General features: G+C 47.8%; 1 protein-coding gene across 2 annotated transcripts; it reads right to left on the bottom strand.

The window, feature by feature from the left end:
- Positions 1 to 2,669: 2,669 nt before the first annotated feature.
- Positions 2,670 to 19,305, bottom strand: ELK1 (ETS transcription factor ELK1). Of its 2 annotated transcripts, none has more exons than XM_044936815.2 (6): positions 18,168 to 19,305; positions 8,846 to 9,119; positions 6,046 to 6,489; positions 4,922 to 5,389; positions 4,154 to 4,255; positions 2,670 to 4,069 (listed from the first exon to the last, which is right to left on the bottom strand). In XM_044936815.2, exons 2-6 carry the CDS (start codon positions 9,053 to 9,055, stop codon positions 3,971 to 3,973), a joined length of 1,323 nt encoding a protein of 440 aa, XP_044792750.1. In that variant the 5' UTR covers positions 9,056 to 9,119; positions 18,168 to 19,305; the 3' UTR covers positions 2,670 to 3,970. The 2 variants fall into 2 exon arrangements, with proteins under 2 accessions (XP_044792750.1, XP_025132954.1); XM_025277169.3 differs by having other exon boundaries at positions 8,846 to 9,089.
- Between the last annotated feature and the right edge of the window lie 97 nt (positions 19,306 to 19,402).

Raw genomic sequence — 19,402 nt, 5'->3', positions numbered from 1 at the left:
TAATTCTGGTTGGTTGCTTTATCTAATCATCTTTTGCCCTGGTAATGATGTTATAATCGATACTTCATTTATTCCTAAACTCTGTACCTACTTACTGGTTCCCCTGGGAAGAGGACTGTCGCTACTTTCATCTTCTCCCACACATTTAGGCAATAAAATGACTGCAGATTTCTTATTTAAACAAAGACTGAGAGTCTTATCTCATGTAATCATTGCAACACCACCACGATGCATTTGTTGCTTGTCCGTTGTCCCCACTACAATGCCAGCTCCACAAAGGTGGGATTTGTGTCTGGTTTGTTAACTGCTGTATCTGCAGGGCCTGGATGGGCACCAGCAAACAGTAGGTGCTCAATCAACATCTGCCGAATGAGTAAGTAAATGCAACAAACAGTGCTTTCAAGATTCTGAAAAGTGCTTAGAGGAATAATCTGGATTGGAGGTAAAAATGTGATCATCATGGCGGGGAGAAGCAGTGTTTCAAGTGCTGGAACTGGACCAGACAATCTGGAGAGGGCTTGGCTTGTGAGAAGAGAGAAGGGAAGCCCAGGCAAAGCCCTGGGAAACTCCAGCATTTCACCTTGTGGAGAACTGGGAGAAGCCAACCCAAGGGCCCGAGGAGGAAGAAGACAGACAGAAGAGAACTTTCCCCTAAGCTTGGCACAATCCATCCACCAGCTCTCACCCACTAATTCAGTTTCAGTCATTCTCTCTCGAGATCTCTTTTCTTTTTTACATATTTATACACACACTTCAGAATTTACAGCTTCTACCACAGCCACATACAAACAAGATCACATACATACTTGAACACACAGCCTCTCTCAGCCACTCTTTCAGGGAGTCATTTGCTGTCATTGACATCAGCCTGACTGTGGTCTCCTTTCAAGAACAGTTTCCCACACAGTCACGTCATCTAGCCTGTCTCCTTCAGCCAAGGCCACAATGACTCTCACCGGTCAGTTTTGCACATACACACAGTCATGTGTTTTGATGTTTCAACTGCTCATTCGGGCCATCATTTTCTCATATACACAAATGTTTGGTGATTTATAGCCACTGCTAGTCCCTCCGGAAGGTCCCTGCACACACATGATCACTCTCTCTCCCACCTCTCCATACTCATGCCCATTTCACACACCTAGAGTGCCTGACTAGGCTGAATTTCACTCATGCACAATCAGTGTCTCAGACACTGTCTTAGTCACCTAGTCTCACATTTCTTTGCAAGCAGCTTCCAACATGCCCAGTCTTTGTTCTACAGTCTTTGAAGTCTCTTTTAGAGTTTTTCACAGACCCTCAGCCTGTCAGACATTCTGTCACAGGTACAGTGTCACAGTCACTTGCCCTCATTCACCCTCTGACATCCTGTAGTCACTAATTCACAACTGTTACTAGGCTCTCTGCAAGTCTCACACACACAGTCTCTCACAGCTCATCTTAGTTGTTTACACCATCCAGCCAGAGTATCTTGTACACTCAAACACAAGTAGAGCCTCCCAGATTTCTTGCACAAACTGACCGCATAGTCTCTCAGTGTCTCATTTGCTTAGCTTCATTTTCTGTTTTTCACCAGCATGTTTTCTCTGGTTTACTGTCTCTCATGAAATGTTTCACTCTCACACACTGCTCAGTCATCAGTTTTCTCTCACGTGGCGCTTACTTCCTTCTTTTTACTCCTCGCCTCTCACTCACAGTGAAGTGGTCTCTAGCACACTTCCACTCACTCTGTCTCACCATCATCTTCTCTTATACTTCCATAGTCCCTGAACCTGTTGGCTAGATTGGAGTACTAACTGCATCCATCTGCCACTAGGCTCAGGAACACGCACACACACACACACACACACACACACACACACGAACACACACACACACAAATTACAGCCTCTCACGCTCTCCCAGCTGCAGCCACTTTTTCTGTTTCTCATGCAGTCTTTGCTAGTTTAATCTCGCAGAAAGTTTTCATACATACAATCACGCATTCTGGTATCTTAAATCTCAGGCACCCATCTGGCCTCACAGCTATTTTCTCTCATACAATCAACCTCTCACACATACGCTCTCATTATTTCAGTTGATCCAACAGCCTTGCATGAACGGTTTCACACACAACCCATATCCTACACACTGAGTCACCTGCTTACTTATAATGAAGTTTCTCACGTATGCACTGTCCCTGACAATCTCCACTGCACTTTCATGCCTATACAGGCTCTCACATGTTGTTTTGGTTACTCTCTCTTGCTCACCGTCAGCTTGTCCAACAGTGACTGATGTGCAATCCCCACTTCCTTCTCATAAACACTGTTTCACACCAAGCACCAGTTTCTGGCATAGTATCTTAATCACTCATTCAGTTTTTGTGTTTTTTTGCCACCCAGCCACAATTTCTCACATAGACACAACGTCAAGTTTGTGGTTACAACTTCCACTCTCTCAATACATGGCTTCACAAATGTACACGTGCAAGCACAGCTTGCCAGAGTTTTCTCTTTTTCTCACACCTGGTTACCCAATCTGCAGTCTTTACTCTTTCTGACACACACCATTATGCTCTCTCCCCCATGATCAATCTCACACCCTTATGGCCTTTCACACAGAGTCGTGCCTTTGCACACAGTTATTCCCAACAGCTTCAGGGAAAAAAATGCTACCAGCCTCCAGCATCACCTTTAAAAATATATATTTACAGGAACAATTCCCCATTCTCTGGGACTCTTAGAAAAAAAAATTCATTTGGGAAAAAGTAAAACAAACAGTGGAGACAGGTGTAGCACCGTCCCCCAAATCACCAAGACCCAGGTCATAGGCCTGGGCTGGGACGGTGCTGATGGGAGGTGAACCCAGGAGTCCTCTGAACCCACCCTCCTCCAGCCTGGAATTCAGATTGAGCAGGCTTTATGTCCCTTGTTCCTCCCTCCCAACTCCAGGGACACATAAAGGGTCCTTTGTACCCGCCCGCAGGAAAATTGGGGGGCTGGGAGGGAGTTGAAAATACACATTTGGTATCAAAAATAAACACTTGGGGGTGGCAGGGAGATCCCCCAAATCCCTTCCTTCCCACCCACCCCATCTCAGATATAGGAAGAGATACCTCCCTCTCCCTTATTGAAAAGCCCTGTTTAAAAATAGATTATACTATCAAAATGGAAGGGGGTGGGGGACAGGGAGACCTGGAGTACTGGCTGGAGGGGCCCCCCAGACGGGGACCACGCCCCAAAAATCCCTCCATTGGGAGGTAACAGGCAGGACCCCAGGAGTTTGGCAGACACAGGAATGGCTTCTCAGGGGGAGAAGAACAAAAGGGACATTCCTCCCTGGCCGAAAAGGTGGTTGAGAAAGGACAACCTGTCTGAGAGAAAGGCTGGGGAGGTGGAAATTCCCATCTCCAAGGGTGTGAGTCTTCCTTGGCCAAGACTCCCAAACCATTAAATGGCACAAATTCTTCCTGGACCCTTGGGGAGGGCCAGGAATAATAAACTACAACAAGCTAGCTCTTCTACCCATACCCCAAAGTGAAGACAGGGCTCCCTCAGCTCCCCAAGGGCAGGCTGAGAAATAAATAAAGAAAGGCCTGTCTCAAGCCAGACCCCGATTGTCTCATCTTGGGGAAAAAATGTGGAACACGGGGGAGATGCCCTTGCCACCCCCTCCAAAAGAGTTGGGCCAGGCTCCTCCCAGTGGCCTTCAAAAAATAAATAAATAAACCATCCCCACCACTGCAGTAGGAGACGTATAAGAGCGGCCACTGGGGGACTGATCAAGAAGAGAGAAGTTGTATGTTTTTTTGTGGAAGGGTTATTGAGAGATCCTTCTTCCTAAGAATCCCTACCCAACCACGACTGGAGCACGAGTCTGTCAGCTTAACTATGTTTCTCCTTGAGACAGCTGGCTGGAGAGAAGTTCAGGGCATGGAAGGAGTAACCCCAGAAAGGGGTGGTGGTGGTTGTGGTGGTGGTGGTGATAGTCATGGCTTCTGGGGCCCTGGGGAGAGCACCACGGGGGTTGAGAGGCCATCCACGCTGATGGAAGGGATGTGCACCTGGGCGCTGCCACTGGACGGAAACTGAGGACAGAAATAGGGAGAGGTCATGGATGGGGACCGTGCTAGGGTCACTCACCCTTTCTGAGGTGGGGGAGCTGATCCTACCTGGAAGGAGAGCTTGGCCGGGCTACGGGGTGCAATGGGACTCAGGGTGCTCCAGAAGTGAATGCTGGGGGGCAGCGAGCTGGGAGTCAGCAGCACCGGGGTCTGTGGGGAAGGGGTGGTCAGAGCACAAGTGAGCAAGAGGGCAGCTGTGGGAAAACCAAAGGAACTTGGTTCTGGCCCCACCTGATTTCCCACTCATACTTCCAAGATCACTCCCCAAAAGTGCACAGGCCTAGACCCTAACTACTGAGGCCATGTCTGTGACAGCTCTCTGACTTCACACAGACAACTGTTTCTAACTTTGGAGGGCCCACCCCAGCCTCACTAGGCAAGACCACCTCCAAGAGCCCACCCACATGCTGTTTTCAAACCTCACAATCCCAGTAGCTCAGGATCAACTTCCAACTCTTATCCCCGGCCTGCATACCTCACAGGAAACCCGCTGAGAAAATCCCAAACCCCAAAGCCCCACTCAGGTTCCTCAAGCCATGCCTCAACCCAGAAACAGTTCCTGCAGAAAGCCTTTCGGTCCCTGCCCACAAAACTCCCCAGAACTGCCCTTCTTTGGGCACCTGATCCTTTGCATTGCAGACTCCTCCGTCCAGTAGCAATCAAGCCTGTCCCTCCACGCAGGCAATCCCACTCAAAGGCTCCACCCTCCCACTCTTTCAGAGGTAATCGCGTAGGTAAGTCTAACTCCTCCCTCCCCCACCTTGCCCCAATCCCATTTGTTCCAGGTGCCGGCCCCGCCCCTTTGAAAGTTCTCACCAATGTGTGCGTAGGTAGCAGGGAAGGCGTCAGAGCTGGACCTGGCGCCTGTAGACCTGAACCAGTTCCCGATCCCGGAGTCCGTTCGGGTCCTGGTCCACCCAGCAGGCTCGGGCTGAGTGGAAGCTCCAGGTCCCGGGGCTTCCGGCCCTTCTGAGGCTGGGCGATCTCCGTGCTGGGTGTTGTGGAAGCCGTGAGGCTGCCCACCTGCGCCGCAGTTTCCATTACGACAGCAGACAGCCGGGCTGGCACGCCCTCTGCTGGAGGAACTTCTGGGTCGACTTTGGGTTCAAAGGGCTCGGCCTTGACGGCTTCCAGCACAAACCCCGCCTCCCCACTGGCTGAAGCTTCTAACTCTTCCTTGGGCTCTTCCACTTTGACTTCTGGAGGCAGTGGCCGGCCCAACCCAGGCTCCATATTTGGCTCTTCGGATTTAAGGTTTGGGGCCTCGGGTGGGGTCAGGATGACCTGGGAGAGGAACGAGTGCAGAGGGGATGCCTAAGGATTGCTGGGGTAGTGAAGCCAGTTATTTCCCTTGGAAAGTGGAACCTGAGAGTAGGGGCTGGTCCTTTAACAAGATGTGGTACTTTGACAAGAAAATGGGGCTTCTTCTGGTCCTCCTATCTGGGATGCCTTCAGGGGTGGGACTCCAGGAGATATTGCCCCCATTTATAAAAGCAATGGTTCTCAAAAATTTGCTTTATGGACCAGCAGCATACACCTCATCTGGAAATTTGTTAAAAATGTAGACTCTTGGGCCCATCCCCAGACTCACATAAAGAAAAACTCTGGGGGTGTCCCTCAGCACCTCTGGCTTAAAAAGCCCTCCAAGTGCTTTCTGATGAGTGCTAAAAGTGTGAGAGCCAGTGCATTAAGCAAATACATTCAAGGGCACCTACTACATATTGGGTGTACTGCTAATTGTAGTGCACTCAATTTCCTTCTTCTTTCCCAGGGTTTGAATAGTTTTCCTCCCCATCTCTTTCTCCAAGGGGACTTCTGTGTCCCTCCTTCCACTATATCATCTTTAACAGGACATTATGTCCCTCCTCTTCCCAGTCCCTCTCTTCATTTGGGAACTGTATATCCCTCCCCTTGCTGAAATTCCATATTCCAGTCCTTACCTGCAGAGGCAGGCCAGCCTCCTCAGCCTCCAGGCAGGCCTCCAAGGGGTTTGGACTGGTGCTCCTGCTCCCCGAGGGAGGCACTGCTACTCCTGCAGGGCCGGTGTTGGGGAGCACTGTGGAAGGTCGAGGGTGAGAGGGCGGTTGTGGCTGCAGGGACTGGATGGTGAAGGTGGAATAGAGGCCTGAGCGCATGTAATCATTTCGGCTGCTGCGTGCCAAGCCACCTGGGCCTGCCATTCCTGCACCCTTGAGTGTGCCTGGCTTCCCAGAGGCAGTGTCCCCGGGGATGGCGTGTACAGCTGTGGCGCCTGCATTTGCCAGAGTGGAGGTGACAGACACCTCAGGCTGAGGCGGGCAGTCCTCAGTGGAGCACCCTGCGACCTCAGGGTAGGACACAAACTTGTAGACAAACTTCTGGCCGCTCACTTTGCGGATGATATTCTGGTAAGGGGGAAGAGACAGGATAGAGTGTCTTAGAAGAAAGGGCCAGAAAGAGTGGATGGTGAGGAGTGTCTCCTGGTGTTTTTTTCCCTGCATGCCTCTCCTGTCTACATATACACTGTCCCTGCTCAGTGTCTGTGTCCCCATAGGGTCCTCTTCCCAGCTTCTTTCACATCTCACTCATCTCTTAATCTGAGGCCTCCTCCCTTCTCCCCTACTTTCTACTACTCTTCCCCAACCCGATTTCCCTGTCTTCTCCCCCAGCTTCTTCCCCTTCTCTCTCCCCCCACTGCATAATCCTTCCTTTAGTCTACTGCCCTTCTCCCTTCCACATCTCAGTCCCATCCATCCCCCTCCAAGTCTCCCTCTGTCGTACGCTCACCTCCTTCTGTTCGATTCCCCCACCCCACCTTAGATACACATGGCCACACCCACTGGCTCCTCTCCACACTGGGGCCCAATAGGGAAGTAGATCTAGGAACAGGCTTTCCTCTTGGCTACTGGAACCAGGGGTGTCTGTGGGCTAATAGGGCCAGGCCTTGGGGGTGGCTGTCAGGACACAGTTTTGGAGTCTAGCTAATGCAGTAAGACAGGGAAATGAAGTCACTGATATAAATGTTGGAAGAGACTGAATGTGGGAGAATATGGTGATGAATTGTTAATATGAATTATTAGAGGATGATTTAAAGCTCTTGACACAGCCGTGAAACAGGGCAAAGTCATCAGGGTGGACAGGATGAGGAGCCTTATTCTTAATACCACTGGGGAGGTTTAAGCTGAGACAATTGGAAAATGAAGTAACTGTTAGCAACTAACAAGAATTTAAAATACTGGTATAAATACTGTGGGAATCTTAAGGCTGGCTTGGGTGGGTCACATAGCATGTTTGGGGTATTTCAGGATAGCCCTGGAGGATCTCAGGGATGTTCTGGTGATTTCAGCGCATAGAATGAGGCAGACTCATTATGAATAGTGTTCTGGAGGTTTGAGCTAAAGGATTAAAATATTAAAATGAAATAAATGCTGTAAGTGAGTAAGGGTGGGCAGCAGCACAGGTCTAGGGCTGTTCTGAGGGACAAGAGGCATCTGGGGGGCATTAGGGCACCCTGAGGACATCTTCATGTTGGCCACAAATGTCACAGGGTGGGTTTGTGTTTCTCAGAAAAGGAATGAAAAGGGAGACTCATTAATATTGTTTGAGAAGTTTCAGTGTGGGGTGAGAGGAAAGGGAATTGGATGAAGGCAGTCAAAAGGCACAAACTTCCAGTTATAAGAAAAGTAAATACTAGGGATGTAATGCACAACATGATAAATATGATTCACACTGCTGTATGTTATATATGAAAGTTAAGAGTGTAAAGATTTTTTTTCCTTTTTATTTTGTATCTGTATGAGTTGGTGAATGTTCATTAAACTTATTGTGATAATTATTTCTTGATGTATACAAGTCAAATCTTTATGCTGTACACCTTAAACTTATACAGTAATGTGTGTCAATCATACTGCAATAAAATTGGAAGAAGAAAAACACTGTTTTGGAAGTTTCAGGTAAAAAAATAAGAAAATGAAATAACTGGTATAAATGTGAGGGGGGATACCTAGCACTGGTTTGGCAGTCTGAGAGGAAAAGGAAAATTTACAATTTTAGCTACAGGAATAAGATGATAAAATAAAATAATTGATATAAATATTGGAGAGGACTAGTGTTGCTCTGGGAATACAAGAGGATGGGGTGTGGCACGGGCATTATACATGTTGTTTTGGAGGTCTTAGCTAACGAAATAGGATAGGAAAAGAATTGATAAAAATGTTGAGGGTCTTGGAGGATGAGATAAGCAAAGGTTAGGATAATGCTATCACGGAGGTTTTGATTCTAAGAATAAGGCTATTCTAAAATTCTTATTCTTGGATAAGAGCAGACCATGAAATACCTGGGGGAGCCCAGGACTGTTCCAGGATGAGGAAGACTCATTATTAATAGTGTTTTCAAAAGTTTTGGTCAGAGGAATAAGGAATAAGGCAAGAAAATGAAATGTTGTGTGGGGTGTGGTTGGGAGAGCAGGATTCTGGGGATCTCAGAAAGAGTGGAGTGAGCAGGGGTCAGTATTAATGTTGCTTTGAAGGTTTTAGCCAAAGTTAAAATACAAGAAAATAAAATAACTGGAATAAATGCTTGGGGGCCCCAACATTGGTCTGAGAGTACCAGAGGATGGGGTAAAAAATGGTAAATTTTAATACTGTTTTCAAAATTAGAGCTAGATCAAATTAAGACAAGAAAATGAAATAACTGGTATAAATGTTTGCTGGTGTGGGGGCGGGGGGAGTGGGTTCCCAGCCCTGGTCTCAGACATCTTACCTTGTCGTAATAGTACCGCAAGGCCCGGCTGAGCTTATCATAATTCATGTTGGTCTTATTCTTGCGCAGCCCCCATAGCCGGGCCACCTCCTCAGCGTCCACCAGCTTGAACTCACCACCATCCCGTGAGGTCCAGGAGATGATGTGGCCATTGCCTTGCTCTCTCAGCAGCTGCAGCAGAAACTGCCACAGCGTCACAGAAGGGTCCATCGCTGGGGAAGTGCTCACGCCATCCCAGGGGTACCTGGAGGGCAGACAGCTCAGAGCTAAGTGGCTGTGAATACATAAAGGGGAAGAGGTCAGTAGGAGAAAGATTCCTTTCTTTCCACCTTGGTTCCACCTCTGACCCCAGCGACCACCATCATTCCCTGAGTACCCTCAGCCTGGCTTTGGATGATGAAGGGGTGGGATGAGAATTTTGGAAATGATAGGATAGTGTGAATGCATTCTGCCTGTGGGACAAATGTGAACCTCTGGGGGCCAAAGGGCAGACTGTGCTAGGCAGAATAATGCCCCCCACCCAAAGATGTCCACGTTCCAATTTCTGGAAACTGTGAATATGTTACATGGCAAAAGGAACTTTGCAGATGGATTTAAGGTTATGGACCTTAAGCCAGAGAGATGTTTGGGTGAGCTCAATCTAATCACATGAAGCTTCCAGAAAGGAAAGCAGCCCTGATAACACCTGGATTTTAGCCTGGTGAGACCTGTGCTGAACTTCTGACCTCCAGAACTCTTAAGAGAATAATTTGTGTTGTTTTAAGCAGTTAAACACAAGCTGGAATCAAGATTGCTGAGAGAAATACCGATAACCTCAGATATGCAGATGACACCACCCTTATGGCAGAAAGTGAAGAACTAAAGAGCCTCTTGATGAAAGTGAAAGAGGAGAGTGAAAAGGCTGTCTTAAAACTCAACACTCAGAAAACTAAGATCATGGCATCTGGTCCCATCACTTCATGGCAAATAGATGGGGAAACAGTGGAAACAGTGACCGACTTTATTTTGGGGGGCTCCAAAATCACTGCAGATGGTAACTGCAGCCATGAAATTAAAAGATGCTTGCTCCTTGGAAGAAAAGTTATGACCAACCTAGACGGCATATTAAAACGCAGAGACATTACTTTGCCAACAAAGGTCCATCTAGTCAAAGCTATGGTTTTTCCAGTAGTCATATGTGGATGAGAGTTGGACTATAAAGAAAGCTGAGCGCCAAAGAATTGATGCTTTTGAACTGTGGTGTTGGAGAAGACTCTTCAGAGTCCCCTGGACAGCAAGGAGATCCAACCAGTCCATCCTAAAGGAGATCAGTCCTGAATATTCATTGGAAGGACTGATGCTGAAGCTGAAACTCCAATCCTTTGGCCACCTGATGGGAAGAACTGACTCATTTGAAAAGACCCTGATGCTGGGAAAGATTGAAGATGGGAGGAGAAGGGGATGACAGAGGATGAGATGGTTGGATGGCATCACCGACCCAATCAATGGACATGAGTTTGAGTAAACTCCGGGAGTTGGTGATGGACAGGGTGGCCTGGTGTGCTGCAGTCCATGGGGTTGCAAAGAGTCGTACACAACTGAGTGACTGAACTGAACTGAAAGCAGTTAAAAGTTTGTAATAATTTGTTACAGCATGAATAGAAAACCAGAACAATGCCCCTCACCTGAACATTTTCATTTGTACCTTCTACATCAAATACCAAGTTTCCCAGGAGGTTCCTTCTGTCAGCGTCTCATAAAGGCTGTTTACTCCATGCTGGGTTCCCTTCCTCTGCTTTCAAGTCTTCTCCATCATTCAAGTCTCATCCCAAGGAGCCTTGACTTTATGAAAATTTCTGACACTGAAATGTCTGCTCTCTTCTGTCTGTCTACCCCATGCTCCTCTGACCTGTTCCTTTCCTTCTGGTTCTCCTTCTTGACAACAGCAATAATGAACATTTACTGAGTGCTAAATACGTGGTTTTTCCAGTGGTCATGTATGGATGGGAGAGTTGGACAGTGAAGAAAGTTGAGCGCCGAAGAATTGATGCTTTTGAACTGAGGTGTTGGAGAAGACTCTTGAGAGTCCCTTGGACTGCAAGGAGATCCAACCAGTCCATTCTGAAGGAGATAAGCCCTGGGATTTCTTTGGAGAGAATGATGCTGAAGCTGAAACTCCAGTACTTTGGCCACCTCATGCGAAGGGTTGACTCACTGGAAAAGACTCTGATGCTGGGAGGGATTGGGGGCAGGAGGAGAAGGGGACGACAGAGGATGAGATGGCTGGATGGCATCACTGACTCGATGGACGTGAGTTGAGTGAACTCCGGGAGTTGGTGATGGACAGGGAGGCCTGGCGTGCTGCGATTCATGGGGTCGCAAAGAGTCGGACATGACTGAGCGACTGAACTGAACTGAAATATGTGCCAGGCATTGTACCAATTAGAGGCAATATGGCCTATTGGACGATCACCCAGGCTCCAGAGCCAGACTGCCAGGGCTGGAATCCTCATTCTGCTACTTATTAGCAGTGTGACCCTGGGTGTGTTCTTTAACCTCTTTGTGCCTCATTTTTTCCATCTCTAAAATAGATGGTAGTACCACCTAGCTCACAGGGTTATTGTACAGTAAATATACTATGCCTGGGGTATGATAAGCTCTTACAAAATATCCATTTCTAATTTGTTCCTTACTCCTTATCTGCTACTCTAAAACCTGATTTGAAACAAAGTAAGGCCTTTTGTGGTCTTTATGGATCTTCACTTGGTGTGATTGTTCATACATCTTGCTACAGAAATCTGAATGTAGTTGATTACAGAGCCCACTAAGAGTATTATGTAACATCTTGTATGTGTACCTTGTTACTTTTCTAAAATCTGAAAAATTCAAAATTGTGAAACACATCTGGCCCCAAGGGTTTTAGATAAGGGCATGTAGACCTGGATTGCTATTTTTACAGCTATTGACTCACTTCTCTCTCATCACAACGTTGGGAAATAGGTACTCTTATTATCTCTAATTTATAAAGGAGGAAGCTGAGGCACAAAATGTCTAAATGACATTTATGTACCACACAGCTCTAAGTGGCAGAGTCAAGATTTGGACCCAGGCAGCCAAGTTCCTGTTGTCTGAGCTTTTCAACCATTAGACTAAACTGCCCCTCATACTGACTATTCCCTCAGCATGTAATGCACAGAACAGGACCTTCCCTGGCCTTCTTGCCCCCAACCTATAACTGCTCCTTTTGCTCAGTGTGAGTTGGAAATAAACATGAGCTTCCTATTTCTTAAGGAAAGAGTTTTCATCAATCACCCAGCTGGGACTGCTGGGTTAAGAAAGAACTTCTTTCTATAATTTATAGCTTGAGTCTTTAATCTGTAATGAAATACAGTCTGATCCTCTTATGTCTGAGCTGTTTGGAAGTTCATTTGGCAGACACAATTTTAGGCAATTATGTAAGTCATAAGGCCACAAAGTATCCAGATTACAATCCCGTCATCAGAAACCTTGCTGGGTTTATTTGGAAGGCCTGTTTGTTTCAGAGGCAGAGAGTCCACTGTGACTCCTGGTGGTGACAACAGGCAATTTTATCAGTTCCCCTTTCAGCAGCCACAGAATCTATCACTTAAGGTGAAACCTGACAGTTGGCTTCAAGCCTCAGCAGCACACGGGGTTTTTGTTTATTATCACATCTCCCACATAACCCCTAATAAGAGTTCTAGTCATATGCCTCTCTCAGATGCATTTACTTCTCTTTATTTCATTCATTTAGCAAGCATTTATGGAGGGCCTGCTGTGGGCCAGGTGCTGGGGAGACAGCAGTGGATACAACAAAAATCCCTGCTCTGGCATAACTCAAGTTTTAGTGGGGAAGACAGACAAGAAGCAAGATAAACAAGAATTCTTCAGATGGTGATAAGAGCTCTGGGGAAAAAAAACAAAGAAGCAGGGGAGAAGTTATTTTCTGAAAACGTAGTCACTGTGGAGGTGATATTTGGGCAAAGACCTAAGAGAGGTGAAGGTGTCAGTTTTGTGACAACCTGGAAAGCAGTCATCCAGGCAGAGGAAATAGCTAGGGTGAAAGACCCTGAGGCTGGAGAGCCTGGCAGGTCAGAGGAAGGGAAAGGAATCTGGCATGGTCAGAGAGAAAACAGTGAGGGGAAAGTATCAACAGTAGGAGCTGAGAACAGAGGGGCAATGGAGGCCAGGCTGTGTGAGGCTCTTTTAGGCCAGGAAGGGCTTTGACTTGACTGAAGGAGATAGGAGCCATGAGATGGCTGTGAGCAGAGGAGTGACAGGCTGTGACTTGGATTTTAACAGAATCCCTCAGGTTGTTGTGAGGAGAACCAGCTGTAGGGGCTGAAGAGGCTACTGCAATAGTCCACGTAAGAGACGGTGGTATTAACAGTGGAACTGGTGAGAAGCGGCTGAGTTCTGGATAAAACCTAAAGACAGAACGAATGGAATTTGTTGACAGATAGCATTGGGGGTGGGGTGGGGTGAGAGATGACTCTAGGTTTGTGGCTTGATTACCTGAGATAGGAGCCCTGCGGGAGAGCAGGTTTTGAAGGGAGAACATGGGGTCAGATTTGGAGATGGTCAGTCTCAGAGGCCTGTGAGACACCTACATATATGCCAGGAATAATATTACCAATTTAAAAAACAGGAACCAGCCACACAGCCCTTACCATTTTAGTCATTTAACTCATTCAATCCTCAAACCAACACCATGGGTGGGCACTCTTATTACCCTCCCATGTTCCAGATGAGGAAATGGAGGCACAGAGAAGCAATATAACTTGCCTAAGGTCACACAGAGACAGCAATCAAACTGTGGCAGTTTGGCTCGAGGCAGTGATCCTAGCCACTTTGTTCCACCAGCTCTCCATAGAGCAAAACTGAAGGGTAAGATCCTTGAAGGGGACAGGGATGCTATTTTACACAGGGTGTTCAGGGAGGGCTTCCCTGAGGAAGTGACGTATGAGTAGAAATCTGAAGGAGGGGAGGTAGCAAGCTATGCTGACATCTGTGGGAAGGGTCTTTCAAGCACAGGGAACAGGATGTACAAAGGCTCTGAGGTGGACTGAAGCTTGGCATGTTACATCGTGGGCACCCTGAGTTCATCCAGTTCCCATCTCTAAGGATATGCATGTGCTGTTCTCCCTGCCAGGAGTGTCCTTCCCTCTTCTCAACATACGATGAACCCTTTATTACACACATCATCAAGTTCTAAGATCTCCCAGGCAGAACTAATTCTTCCTTTGTGTGATGAATAACTTGTCTACTCCAGCAGATCTTTCTTCTCTCTGGCTTGCCAGCCTCATACTCCTCTGTCCTGTTCTAGCTCTGTGACCATGAGCAAGTTACTCAACCTCTCTGGGTCTGTTCCCGTATCTATAAAATGGGGGATATGCCACTCTCAAAGTTAAGTATCTTCAAGATACACCTACCTGAAAGGTTTCTGGGAGGATTAAATGTCAGTATATGCCAATATCCACTGGATCATCGAAAAAGCAAGAGAGTTCCAGAAAAACATCTATTTCTGCTTTATTGACTATGCCAAAGCCTTTGACTGTGTGGATCACAATAAACTATGGAAAATTCTGAAAGAGACAGGAATACCAGGCCACCTGACCTGCCCCTTGAAAAACCTGTATGCAGGTCAGGAAGCAATAGTTAGAACTGGACATGAACAACAGACTGGTTCCAAATAAGGAAAGGAGTACATCAAGGCTGTATACTGTTACCCTGCTTATTTAACTTATATGCAGAGTACATCATGAGAAATGCTGGGCTGGATGAAGCACAAGCTGGAATCAAGATTGCCAGGAGAAATATCAATAACCTCAGATATGCAGATGACACCACCCTTATGGCAGAGAGTGAAGAAGAACTAAAGAGCTTCTTGATGAAAGTGAAAGAGGAGAGTGAAAAAGTTGGCTTAAAGCTCAACATTCAGAAAACTAAGATCATGGCATCTGGTCCCATCACTTCATGGCAAATAGATGGGGAAACAGTGGAAACAGTGGCTGACTTTATTTTTTGGGGTTCCAAAATTACTGCAGATGGTGATTGCAGCCATGAAATTAAAAGACGATTACTCCTTGGAAGGAAAGTTATGACCAACCTAGACAACATATTAAAAAGCAGAGACATTATTTTGTCAACAAAGGTCCATTCTAGTCAAGGCTATGGTTTTTCCAGTAGTCATGTATAGATGTGAGAGTTGGACTATAAAGAAAGCTGAGTGCTGAAGAACTGATGCTTTTGAACTGTGGTGTTGGAGAAGACTCTTGAGAGTCCCTTGGACTGCAAGGAGATCCAACCAGTCCCTCCTAAAGGAGATCAGTCCTGGGTGTTCATTGGAAGGACTGATGTTGAAGCTGAAACTCCAATAGTCTAGCCACCTGATGGGAAGAGCTGACTCATTTGAAAAGACCCTGATGCTGGGAAAGATTGAGGGCGGGAGGAGAAGGGGACAACAGAGGATGAGATGGTTGGATGGCATCACTGACTCAATGGACATGAGTTTGGGTAAACTCTTCGAGTTGGTGATGGACAGGGAGGCCTGGCATGCTGTGGTACATGGAATCACTAAGAGTCAGATACAACTGAGCAACTGAACTGAACTGATATGTAAAGGACTTTTGCTCCAGCCACGGTGGCCTCCTTCATGGCCCTTGAACATGCCAGGCACAATCCCTCCTCAGGGCCTTTGCACTGGCTGTTCCTTCCGCCTGGTACACTCTTCCCTTATACATCATGGGTCCCTTCCTGAACTCCTTCAAGCCTTAATTCAAGCATCACCTTCTAAATGAGGCTTGCCCTGTGCCTAAGATTCCAACCACCCTGATACTCTATTCCTACCTTCCCTTCTTCACTTTTCCTCCTTAGCACTTGTCTAACATACTAATTAGATTGACTTATTTATATAGTCTGCACTCTTAGCAAATGTCTGCTCCACAAAGGCAGGGATTTCTGCCTGTTTTGTTCCCTTTCATGTCCCCACCACCTAGAAGAATGCCTGGTGCTCAGTAAGTTTTTGTTGAATAAACAGTCCTGACTAGCCTCTTAACTAACTCTCTTATGGCCTCTTCATCTCCATCTGTCCCCAACTCTGATTTGTCTGAAATTGTTATTTTCTCCATTCATTTGTGCAATAAATTATCAAGTACTAGGTAAGAATTTTAGGTGTTGGAGACCTAGCAGTGAATAAGCAGACAGAACGAGTTCCTCATGGGACTCCTATTTTAATGGGGAAAGACAATAAATATGATAAATTGGTAAACAGAGTGCCTGACAGTGATAAAGGGCAAAAACAGAAATAAAGCAGAAAAGGGGCCTGAGTCCTGCTAGGTGTGCAGGTTCAGATGGTCAGGGACAGGTGACATTTGAACAGAGTCCTGAAAGGAACCATGCAGAGATGGGGGTAGACTGTTCCAGGCAGAAAAAATAGCCAAGGCAAAGACCCCAAGGCTGGATTGCGCCTGGTATTTCTGAGGATGAGTGAGGTCACTGTGGCTGGAACAGAGTTAGGGGTGGGTAGGAGGTAAGGTCAGAGAAGTTATTTGTTTTATTAATTCACAAGGCAACCCACTCCAATATTCTTGCCTGGAAAATTCCATGGACAGCAGAGCCTGGCAGGCTACAGTCCATGGGGTCGCAAGAGAATAGGACATGACAGAGCAACTGCACACGCACATTCTTTATTTACCCTGGAGGGGATTCTAGTTCTGATTCCCCCACTTTACCAATGAGGAAACACGAGAGAAAGTGGTTAAATCACAAAGGTCACATAGCTGCTGGGATCAGGTGTGGATATGTCCTGAGACAAGGTGTGGAATGGAGACAGCTGAGGGAACAGCAAAAACCAAAGCGTGGAGATAGGAACTAATTTGGTTTTTAAGGAATGGGGCCTCAAGTGGGGTGAGATGAAGTGAGAGAGGAAAGCGTCAAGAATTATCCTATGTTCTGAGGAGCAATCTAATCTGATACCTACTGGATCACCTTTGAGTAAGGTATCCCTATGCTGAACTTCCCTCAGTACCTATCTTAAAGGTTGGATTAAATGAGCTCATAACATAAAGCATTTTGCCTGGTACAAGTAGGTGCTCAATAAATGTTAGCATCTATTGGCAATATCACTATCATTAATGTATTCATTTACTGGAGGTAAATGAGGTAGGATGTCTCAGTGGTTAAAAGTGTGTATGAGAAAAAAAAAAAAGTGTGTATGAGAAAGTGTTTTAGGGTAAAAAAAGACCTAAGTTCAACAAGCACACAGGCTGATCCACGATTAAGAAGGAGGGAGGGTGACAGGGAAGGCCATGGACTGATCCACCACCATGAAAGGAGGGGGAAAATAAAAGCACATATGTTGACCCTCCTGGAGGGATTACAAGGCACTGGACTCATAGGAGGTTATAACAGAAGGGAAGGGTGTGAACCCAAGCACAAGGGTGGCAGGAAGGCCAATGGACAGATCCACAGTAAAGGTGTGTATGTGTGTAAAGGCTCACCTTATTTACTAGGAGCAAGGAGATCAGAAAGCACATTGACTCCTGCACAATAGTGGAGAGCCATCCCACAGACTGATTAAAAGGAGAGGGGGACAAGGCCATGGACTGGGCTACTGAAAATGGGGAGATAAAACACACTAAACTGATCCACTCTTAAGGAAGGGAGAAGCCCAAGGACCGGAGTGACAGTCTACAAAAAAGGGAGAATAGGGCAACGGGCTAATAAGCAGGGGCACGTGAAAAACAAGCATGTAGACGGATCCACTGTAAAGTGGTGTGTGTGTGATAAATCCATGAACTGATGCACTGGAGGCAGGAATACAAGTTCACAGATTAACTCGCTGTTTGGGGGCGAGGGGGTGGTGGTGGTACAACGCTACGGATTGACTAACTACAGGAACAGTAAGGGTGGAAAAACAAGGCCACAGCAGGGGCCCCTGAAAGTTGAGGACAGGAGAAATACAAACACTCAGATGCACCTACGGTCAAAGAGTCGGACACTGCCGGAAACTGGTTCCCTATAAGCGTGGGGTGGGGGGCAAGACCACAGACCAGTCTACTGTAAGGTGGGGTGGGGAGAAACACAAGCACGAAGACTGATCCATTATAGAACAGAAAGGGGGGTTAGGCCACGGTCAGATCCACAAGGGGCGATGGGAGGGGACAATGCCACAGGCAAGTCCACCAGCCGTAGTGGCGGCGGTGGGGAGCCGAACACCAGCAGGGCTTGGGCCAAGCCACATCTCCCCCCCTCCCCCCGCGGGGGCGGGAAGGATACTTGGGGTCATGGACCAGGCCCTCCAACCTCCAGGCCCCGGACTCACCTGCGCGTAGAGCAGCGGCGGTGTTGGCAGCTCCGGGGGGCGGGGGCTCCATGCGTTGCCCCACCGCCCCCCAGGCCCGGGCTCCGAGGCGGAGGCGGCGGCGGCGGCGGCGGAGGTGGCGGCGGCACCTAGAAGCCGCCCCTGCGTTTCTTCACCGCTCACGTGGGCCCGTGAAGGAGGAGCCGAGCGTTCTGCCGCTCGCTAATTGGCCAAAGTACCATGGATCGACCGCGCGGCTTCCAGGGCTGGGGAGGCGGGCACTGCTCCACAGACCTATGCTGTGATTGGCCCGAGGGGAACTGATGGAACGCTGATGGCCGCCTGGGTTCCGAAGAGGAGAGCTCGGCCCTGCGGTGCTTCACGCTGATTGGCTCAAGACAGACTGATAGGCCGGGGGCGATTGACAAGGTTTTGGGGGCGCCTGCCTCGCATGGATTGGCCTATATGGGATTGACGGAAGACAGCCAGCCTCCGAGGATACGGGTGATTAGGTCCTGCTTTCTGCTGATTGGCTACCGAGCGACTCCCTAGACGGCTGCCAAAACCCCAACGGGGCGGTGCCGAACTCCACGCAGCTCAGCGGAAGCAAGACTTGTATAGAAGTATACAGGCATACCAGCCCGCAGGGAGGAGATCTGGGTACTGCGTAGGCGGGCAGGGTAACTGTGTAGTGATTGGCTGGAAAAGACGAATTTAGAACGGAGCAGCTGCCAGACATACAAAAGTGTGTGCTGAGTGGCGGAAACTAAGTATCTACGGGGGCGGGGTCGAGCTGCAACCAGTTACAAACAGGCGGAACCTGGCTTTGCATGGATTGGCGGAAGCTGGACTCAACCTAGAATAGAGACCAGACCAGGGAGGGCGGGATCAGCCCTATTGCTGGAAGCTGGAACTACTTAGCCGCTGGGACAAGGCCAAGGTTGAGCCTAGATGGGCGTGAGTGTAATTTAAGGTGCCTGAGGAACGACTGGGGTGTGGGAGAAAGGTAAACCTTCCGGCCAGGGGTGAAAGGCTGAATTGCTTTGGGCAACAAACCTCCACCATGAATCGGCCCATTCTCTGGTAATTCAGAGTAGTGTACATGAAAAGAAATGGGTCAGGTGGGGGCCCAGGTTGCCAAGGCAACGGTAGAGAGGGCACAGAAGTCAAATGGCAGGACTTCAGTGATGCATTAATGATCCCACACAGACCGGATTTCTGGGCCTCCTAGTACTTTGTGCTTTAGAAACAGGGCA

The sequence above is a fragment of the Bubalus bubalis genome, chromosome X, assembly GCF_019923935.1.
Source record: "Bubalus bubalis isolate 160015118507 breed Murrah chromosome X, NDDB_SH_1, whole genome shotgun sequence".
Classification (NCBI taxonomy): domain Eukaryota; kingdom Metazoa; phylum Chordata; class Mammalia; order Artiodactyla; family Bovidae; genus Bubalus; species Bubalus bubalis.
The sequence above is the reverse complement of the archived record's forward strand: the minus strand, read 5'-3'. Positions and strand labels throughout refer to the sequence as shown.

What these genes read in the sequence shown, in the direction of transcription:
- ELK1 (XM_044936815.2), bottom strand. Translation starts at nt 9,055, where the DNA reads ATGGACCCTTCTGTGACGCTGTGGCAGTTTCTGCTGCAGCTGCTGAGA. An exon ending in TGCGGTACTATTACGACAAG is followed by an intron (nt 6,490 to 8,845) that starts GTAAGATGTCTG and finishes CCCCCTTACCAG; the next exon opens with AATATCATCCGCAAAGTGAG. An exon ending in AGGCTGGCCTGCCTCTGCAG is followed by an intron (nt 5,390 to 6,045) that starts GTAAGGACTGGA and finishes TTCCTCTCCCAG; the next exon opens with GTCATCCTGACCCCACCCGA.